At 54.2% G+C, this 9177-nt stretch overlaps 1 protein-coding gene across 8 annotated transcripts in view; it reads right to left on the reverse strand.

The window, feature by feature from the left end:
* Positions 1 to 1801: 1801 nt before the first annotated feature.
* The window catches only part of ARHGEF10 (Rho guanine nucleotide exchange factor 10), a 103929-nt gene continuing 96553 nt past the window's right edge, over positions 1802 to 9177 (reverse strand). For all 8 annotated transcript variants that reach the window (XM_035004326.1, XM_035004325.1, XM_035004323.1 and 5 more), the window contains 2 exons: positions 5972 to 6094; positions 1802 to 3544 (listed from right to left, as the gene is read on the reverse strand). In XM_035004326.1, the coding sequence (XP_034860217.1) occupies positions 3039 to 3544; positions 5972 to 6094 (629 nt within the window). In that variant the 3' untranslated portion in view covers positions 1802 to 3038. The remainder of the gene's footprint in view (positions 3545 to 5971; positions 6095 to 9177) is intronic.

Genomic DNA, 9177 nt, shown 5'->3' on the forward strand with positions numbered 1-9177 from the left:
CCTGCTCCTGCTGCTCGTGCTGTGACCGGGGGTCTTCGCCTGCACGCTGCACCCCACCTGCTCCAGATGGCCCTGCTCCTCAGGCCGCGCATCGGCTGGCCCGGGGGTGAGCTGTCCGCACCTGTGTGGCCGTGGAGGCCGCAGCGGGGTATTTGTCAGGGCCGGGGAGCCGGACGAGCCTCGTCGGGGAGCCCCGCGCTCCTGGTGCGGTGGGACCCTGGCTCCTCGCGGCAGCGGCCACCAGCCCGGCGGGAGCCATCCTCTGCCTGCTGGGTCGCTGCCCACAGGGGCAGCCCGTCCTGACTGCAGGTTTGCCGGAAGTTTCGTTTCCCCTTTGGAAACAGGACCTGAACTTCAGCAGCACTTGAGGCTGCAGAGGTGAGAAGCGCCCTCCAGGGGAAGACGGAGCTGCTCTGACGTTTACCCCTTGGGGCTGGACATCCAGGGTCAAGGCCCAGCAGAGCCAGCGTCAGGTGAGGCCTCCCTGGCTCGCAGAGTTCCTACTGTGTCCTCACCGGGTGGAGGGGCTAGGAGCTCCCATCATGGGGCTCCACCCTCACGACCTCACGACCTCCCACCTCCTACCACCACCGTGGAGGTTAGGATTTCAACACATGAATTTTGGGGGACACATCAGGGCACAGCACTGGCCCAAACTCACCCACACCCGTGGCCAGACACTGTTGGTCCCAGGACGCTGCCGGGCAGCCAAGCCCACACGGAGGCAGGTGGGCCCACCAGCTGTTGCCCCGGGGCTGGGGGGGTGCCCAAGGGAACCCGGCCTCGCCCCAAGGCAGGGCAGTGAATCCCGGTCTCCTTGCAAACGGGGGGACAGACACACCAGCGTGGCCCTGGGTCCCAGGCAGACTGCTCTGTCTGCGGCCCAGGAGGGGCTCAGTGCTCTGTCGGGAGGTGCGTGACCAGAGACAGTGACGGCCCCACAGGGAGGCCCTCACTGCACAGAGCCCAACACAGAGCCCGGCCAGACTTCTGACCCGTGAGTACGACAGACGGCGTCACGCGAGGTTTGTCTAAATGTGTCGGAATTCTAACGTAAATGTAAACCTCAACGGGTGCTGTGTTTTGTTTTTGTTGTTGTTGTTGTTGTTTTTATTATTTTTTTAAAGATTTTATTTATTTTTTAGAGAGCGAGCGAGAGGGAAACAGCATGAGAGGGGAGAGGGTCAGAGGGAGAAGCAGGCTCCCCGCTGAGCCAGGAGCCCGATGTGGGATTCGATCCCAGGACTCCGGGATCATGACCTGAGCTGAAGGCAGTTGCTTAACCAACTGAGCCACCCAGGCGCCCTGTTTTTGTTTTTTTTTTTCACTTACTTATGCCATAAGAAAACTTGGTGGTTTTGAGTTTTTTGAGATATTGATGAAGACCAAACGCCTTTGAGTACCAAGGTTTCAATAAAATGCACATCAGAGTAGTTTTGTTTTATTTAGCCCGTAAAAAGACCGAGAAGCTCCACGGTTTCACTTGGCGCAAATATTATGGAGCCTGGTCCACAACAGATATTTCTGTATTTTACATGAAATTCATTCAACTCATGATGTCACTCAAAATACAAACTGGCAAGTACGTGAGTCCTTGAACATTTCTCGGCACCTGCCTCGAATCACAGCATACTTTCCTACACAGGTTGTGACAGTCTCTGGAGTTTGTACCGAACTCCCAAACAGGCAGGTGGAGCGCCTGAATCCCAAAGGGCCCACCGGGCCACCCCTCGCCTTGCCAGAACAGAACGTAAGTGCCCCTCCGCGGTTCATGGGGGAAGAAAAGGCAATTCGAATACGGTATTTTTAAATAAAGACTTTATTGATGATTGAAAATAGCAGCTAACAATTTAAGGAAGCTTGGGAAGATATTACTTTCACAGTGGGGGTATATATGCACCTTGGAAAATATTTGGCTGGGTCATAAAATTAGCATTTTTAGTCCTCTGTAAAGTGCTGAGAAATTTACCTCCCGTGACGCCTGCAGAAATGGTTTTAAAGCCCTCAGTAAGTACGACACGGATGCATGAATCCACGCGGAGCGCCACGGACTCGCTGCTCAGCTGCACACCCGGACGCGCGCCCCGGCTTCGTGAGCGCAGAGCAGAGCCTGTGCGCCCGTGGGAGACGCGGCGAAGTGACAGGGCGCGTGAGGGCAGGGCTGCCCGCCTCGGCCCGCGTCCCACGGCCACACCGACTAGCACCGTGAAAGAGCCGGCCGGCGCCCTCTCTGCGCATTTCCCACAACCGGGAAACACACACTCTTCGGACTTGGGCATCAATACTCTTGGACGCGAGGAGGGAGGAAGAGTTTGGCGTTGGTGCTCGAGTCCAAATGTTGATGAGGTTTTGAGCATTTTGGTTCAAAGCAAACATTATTTGTGAAATATTACAGATCATGTACTGACTGAAACGTTAACTGCTAATTTTTAATAGACAAAAAAGCAATATAAAAATACCACTTTGTTAAAATATACAATACACACAGGGCACCACTTTGGAAAACCCAGTTCGCTTCAGAAAGCAAACCAGTCCAGCAGCGCTGCTGGACTGGTGTGTGTTCACTGGCTTTCTTCATTGTTACAAACTCTACTCCAGAATTTAGAGAGAGACCTTATAAATAAAAGCAGTGACTCTGAATCAAGTAAAGTTATTATTCTAAGAATTGTTAGTAAGTGTCCATACTACCGAACAGGTTATACCTTCCCAGACGTTCTTAGTCTGCAAATTCTCGGGGTAGCGGGGCCCGGGAGTCGGTCTGGGGCACCCCGGGCGTGTGCGTGGGCCGCGGCCGTCAGGAGCAGGGTGCCCTCCCGCAGCTCCCGACGGCCCCGCGTGCTGCCTCCTCACGGCAGCTGCACCTGCCTCTGTGTGGACACAGGGGACCGGCCGGCAGGAACCCACCACCACGACACCACGATGATATTGCACGTGCCTTCCCCAAAGACCTAATTCATCCTCAACCAGTGTAGACAGGCTACGGCCCGCCAGGTCACCCGACGCGGCCGAGAGCCGTCCTCGGCGGCCAACGCCCCGGCTCACGCGTTCAGCAGGGGGATCTGCCAGACCATGACGGAGGAGGCCAGCTCCTCTGGGCGCTGCTGTCGGGCCTTCCTGCTCACCCGCCGGTGGCCCTGGCCCCCACACGCCACCAGCACCGAGCAGGCTTTCGCCCTCCTGGCCCGCCGCCCTCTGCTCGGCAGGACGCCGGGGAGCCGCAGAAGGTCGTAGACCATACTCTCCTCCGATCTGGGCTCCAGGGAGCCCGAGCCCTGCGAGGGGGTCAGGGACCCAGAGGACGAGGAGAAATCGCTTCGGTGAGTCACGGAGCCCAGAGAGCCCCCCAGCCAGACGGCGTCTGCGCCGCTCGGGCTCAGGCCGGGCCCCTCGCCGGGCAGCGCCTCCTTCTGTTCTTCGTCCTGGGGCTCCGCGCCGGGGGGCGGGCTGTCCGCGGGCTTGTCCTTGTCTGTCCTGACAGCGGCGGCGGCCATGACCAGGAACTTGACGGGCCCGTTGTGTGCGTGGTAGGAGACCATGCCTCTTCCTGAGTGGGGGTCATTCCGCGCGCACCACATGCAACAGACAGGATCACAGAGGAATCAGCAAGCATCTCTCCCTCGTCCGAACCACAGGAACCCACGCAGAACTCGGATACCAAGGGACAGCTTAAAGCCAGAATGGCGCCCAGTCGCATTCTCGCGGACTTCCACTTAATTCCCAGAAAGCTTTCAGAGTGGTGGTCTAAATCCCTAACACCCGCATGGGACTCTTAGCAGTAAAAGAGCGGTCCTCCTGTTCCCCGCGCTACAGAGATCGATGTGATTTTCCTAAGTCTTGATTGAAAAATTAAGTGCCAGACATGTGTCTGTTCTAGGCACAAGATGCTTAAAATACCAGCAGCTTCCTGCCATCTCTCATTATAAGAAGGTTCTAGAGTTTAGAATGAGTTCCTTCCATTGTTTTAATTAAATTCGGGACTTTTCTATCCATCTATCTAATTAATTTATTTAGGGGGGACTTTTCAATTTAGGAGTGATGTGAATTTAACTTTAAAATCCTCACCTCACCCAAGAGCACATATCAGAAACTACCCAGAGGTCTGTTTTGAAACAAGGATTATTCCCCGTCCCCAAACACCCTGCCCCTATGTTGTCAGGTGGGAACAGGGTGTCCACACTTGGCAAGCGCTTCACGGGTGAGGTGACAGGGACATGGCAAGCACGTGCCCTTTTTCACCAAGTGCTTTAAGGCTAACACAGGCAAGAGCCCTCACCTTCATCCCACGTTGGCCAAAGCAGATAAAATTACAGGGTTCTTTAGCCAGGGTGAGCTGCCATTCCTCCGTGAACAGAGCGGACACCCACAGGTACGGGGCGGGGCGGAGGGGCAGGAAGGCTCAGACACCAGCGAGGGAGGCGTCCCCCGACGTGACAACCGGGGGGAAACATCTCCGGGTCACCTCGGGCAGGTGAGCACAGGCGTTTCGTACGCGCAGTGATTCCGTGCCCGGCGTGCACCCCAGAAGGACGCGGGCCGGGCGAACACGCACAGAGGCATCACAAGCAACACAGAACATGGGACGCTGGACACCGACAGCCTCCGTGGGGCCCGCGGACGCCAAAGGCTACCCTACACCAGCGAGCACGAGCGAGCCGCACTCTCTCGCGCCAGCAAGGACGCCTCTCGGCAGTAACGTTGAAACAAAAAGAGTTATGGAGAAATACCTACGTGAGGAGGCAAATCTAGGAAATGGGAGAAACAGCGAAATTACAAATTTGGTTTTTTGAGGTACAAACTGGCAAGATTATATGGAAAAATCAATGGAATGAGGATATGCAACTCAGGAGAACGGTTCTGTATGGTTGGGGGCGGGCACTGAAGGTAGGAGGGGCGCGGTCCGCCCGGGCCGGTGGAAGCTGGAGGGTGACCCCTTCACCGGCACCATGGAAACTGGAGGTGTTCGTCACATGCGATGCTGTGTGTGCCGTATATGGATCATAATAAAAACAGAAATGGAGACATGAACAAAACTGGAATCCTTAACCTTAACAGGTGGCTCTTGAACTTATGTAAACCACAGACCTATTTACCATAGTCTGTCACAGCTCGCTGAGGAAGGAAGGGCGTCTGAAGTCACATGAAATATTCTGGTGTTGTCATTAGGAAGAGGATGTAGGCACAGAATCTTTATTAACATTCTGGTGAATTTCCTACAAATCTTTTTCTCTGAGATTTTTTTCCCACATGGCTGATATTATGTAATCAATATAAAATTTAAGACACATCACATGCTGGTTTTACTTATAGAATTAACGTTTTTCCGTATCACTCAAAGCTCTCCACAAACATTGTTTTCACCAGCTTTGCTACATTCTAAAACGCCAGTACGACCATTTTCTTAAGTCTCTCTTCACCCCTAATTTTTAAGCTGTGTCAAGTATCTTTTTTGCATCTTGCTTTTGTTCATAGACTCGGCTGCTCCCCAAGGCAGATTTCAGAACTGAAGAATCCTGACTCCAGACACACGGGCATTTTTAGGCTCGTGATCCAAAATGCCAAATCGCTTCCTGAAAAGACTCTACCCATTTGAACACTACCAACACTGCAAAAATCCTGTTCAGATGCTGAGCTTCCTTCTTTGTAATACAAAATGTAAAGAGCATCCACTGCCATTGAGCAAAATCGTGTATCTAAGTGACAGAGTAGTAAGTGGCAACAAAGGGAACACGAAAACATGTTTTTGGGGTAAGATTCTCCCTGGGCCACTAACATAAGCAGCAAAAAAACAGAAGTAGGAACTGATGATTCACATTAACAGTCTATAAAGTACGCTAAAAGAAGAAAGAGTGATAACGCACAGCGTGTAAGCAGCTCCCGGGATGCGAGAGCATGACAGAGATGGAGGGCATGGTGAGAGCACAGGGCAGGACACGGGCCCGGGAGGCGCAGGCCTGCAGGGGCGTCTACTCACCAGTCACCTTGGGGATGCCCTGCAGACGCGGGACGGGCAAGGCCACCACGATGCCCAGGCTGGTGCCGACCATCAGCAAGCCGTGGCAGACGAGCAGGCTGGTCACGGACAGGCGCTGGTGCCCTGGACGGAGAGAGGGAAGTGGAGTGGTCTCGGCAGCCGCGCAGCGCTGGGGACAGGCGGTCGGTGCCCCGCCTGGAAACGCCACCGGCCTCCAGCCAGAGCGCTTGCTGTGCTGAGCATGCCCTCCCGGGCTCTCCAACCACACACCGTGCTCACTTCCGCTGCAGGGAAGAGAGACACCAGGGGCCGGGCTTCTGTCCTGGGCACCCCAGCAGGAGGAGCCCCCACGCCTGCCAGGAGAGGGGGGCTCTAGCGTGCCCAGGACAGACGTCCCGCACGCGCCCCACAGCACAGCTCGGGCACAGGCCACCTCCCGCGCCTGCTGCTGGAAAGGGCGCGGGAAAGGTTCGCGGGGAACAGCGGGGTCAGACGGGCCTTCACGGCTTTGGCTGTTTGTCTGGTTTGGTTTTACAGCCCCGAGACCCAGAGGCATCATCGGGCCGGGAGGGTGCTTCTGGGCGCCGCGGGACTCGCCGCTGCCACGGTACGGCCACGCGTCCGAGGAGAGTCCCGGGGACTCCGGGCGTCCCTCTGCTGGCTCCGGTGCGGACAGGCAGACTGCCCGTGAGAGGCGAAGGTGGCATTTAAAACAACGCGCTGCTTCCCCTGTAGAAATGGAGGTCACCTCCCATATGGCTGAATTCCACCTGAAGTCCATCTTGCAGAAAAACACAGACGCAAATGGTCTAATACCAGGCCAAAGGTAAGTTAACGTAACCATTTTTATGAATTCTCTTGCGACGATAAACACACACACACACACACAACACACAAAACCCAAGACCCTCTCCCCAAAAAGACCCCAAAACAAAACCAAAACAAAATTTACAAAAAATTAAAAGATTTGGTTTTATTTCTCAACATAGACTTGTATGTTCTTTTAAAAGCTAATAGTGGGGGCGCCTGGGTGGCTCAGTCGTTAAGCGTCTGCCTTCTGCTCAGGTCATGATCCCGGGGTCCTGGGATCGAGCCCCGCATCGGGCTCCCTGCTCGGCGGGAGGCCTGCTTCTCCCTCTCCCACTCCCTCTGCTTGTGTTCCCTCTCTCGCTGTATCTCTGTCTGTCAAATAAATAAATAAAATCTTTAAAATAAATAAATAAATAAAAGCTAATAGTGTTTTTGTCCCCAGGAATTCTGGACATCTGCCTGTTTGAATGACCTGGTTTTGGAGATGGGTGGGCACTCTGCGTTAATTTTGCGTACAGGTATAAAATACCTGTAAAACATACAGGTACTGGTGTGCGGCCACTTTCAGAAGCAAATGAGACCAACCCACAGCCGTTAACAGAGTGACACATCACATGCTGGAAGGCTTACCCACGTGCTCGTAATAAACACACCCACAGAAGGAACAGAGGCAGCAACGGGCCTCAGTGTGGGAGGAAATGCACCAGCTGGGACTCTCTCTGCACCTCCAGCCCTGAACATAAACCATAGCACACGGGCAGGGCCCAGCTGCTGGCTCGCCCGGGCTCGGCCGCTGACCGGCTCGCTGTTGGCTCACCCAGATGTCACCAGGATGCAGGAAGACACCAAACCCCAATCCTCTGTTTTGCTTCCTAATTCACAAATAATCTTGAGTCTGGTTTAATTTGCTGAAGCTTTTAGTGTGGTCAATGTGTATTTTTTTTTTAAAGTTACACTGGTTTTTAAAAAGTCCTAATTCGGCCATTTTATGTGGCTGGTCCCTCCTGGCAGGCAACGTGCTCACTCAGTGGGGACACAGAAAGGCTGATTTAACATGACCTCTCAGAACTTTTCCATCAAAATATTTTCCCTTGAATATTCCGGACAGTGCAGCAAAACCTCCATCACGGGGTGATGTGACTGCTGGCGACCTACAATTCACAAAGCTCCTTCCAATGCGCTTGCTATAAATTCTACGCCTTCATAACCCAAAAGTTTGCTCTACAAAACGTGCGTGCTCGTCACGGGCAAGTTCACTGTCACTTGTTAGACGATGTGACGTGGGATGTGGTTAGTGCCAAACAGCGTGAGTGTGACGGTTTTCAGAACTGAATTCTGAACGGAAGACAGCGACCCTGCCCAGTCTGCACAATCCTAGAGTCCACAAGTGGGAGCGTGCTCGGACCCCCAAGGATGACCCAGGTTCCGTGAAGCTTTGGTCACTTCCAACAAAGGGCCTGAGTTACAGAATATCAGTTTTATTTTCAAATTTTGCTCTTTCTAGCGTGGGAAGTCTTCATCTTTAGAACCTACTGGATTTGATAGTCCAGTAAGAGCACAAAAGGGTAATTTTATGTATATAGGTATACAACACAACCCACCCGAGCCGCGTCAAGGACACAAGTCTAGACTGGAGGTTTGATGTTCGTGCACACACAGAACGTGCAGGTGTGTGGGCGCCACTGGGCGGTCACGGACAGGAGGGTTCTGGGGGTGACACAGCCCAGAGGACTCCAATGCGCCTACGTCCGCACAGCATAAACATGCGTGGAGTCATCCGAGGGTAAAGCTGAGTGCACCAACGCTCGTCACTAGGAAACACTGGCCTGAGGATGGGACGGGTGGTAGAAAAGGAGGACATGGCTCTTTGGGCATCTTGTCCTCTAACTCACAAAACGCAGTGAAAATCAGACCAATTTTGGGTCACGGCTTTCCGAGTGCTGTACTCAAAGCTGTGGTGGGAAGCATAACCAGTGCAAGAGCATCTAGTGGGACTGGAACTGCTCTCCACACCCTCCTCCCCTTCCAGGGCGATGGGCCACGGCGGCAAGACAACCTCCGGGGGGAACAGGGTGTGCAGGGAGGGCGTCAGGTGCCCCCACACACTGGGGGTAAGCGGCTTTGGGAAACCATACGCCCCAGTCTGGACTGGATGCTCACTTTGTGCTTTTGCAGTGGCAGACGGACACCGGGATGAAGATCCAGGACAGACGGACCCAGCAGACAGCATCGGAGAGAGACCGGGATGAAGACCCACAATAGAGGGACCCAGCAGACAGCGTTGGAGAGACACTGGGATGAAGACCCACGACAGACGGACCCAGCAGACAGCGTCAGGAGAGACGCCGGGAGGAAGACCCACGACAGACGGACCCGGCAGACAGCGTCGGAGGGAG

This window comes from Mirounga leonina, unplaced genomic scaffold, assembly GCF_011800145.1.
Source record: "Mirounga leonina isolate KUSES-001 unplaced genomic scaffold, KU_Mleo_1.0 Mir_128, whole genome shotgun sequence".
In the NCBI taxonomy this organism is placed as follows: domain Eukaryota; kingdom Metazoa; phylum Chordata; class Mammalia; order Carnivora; family Phocidae; genus Mirounga; species Mirounga leonina.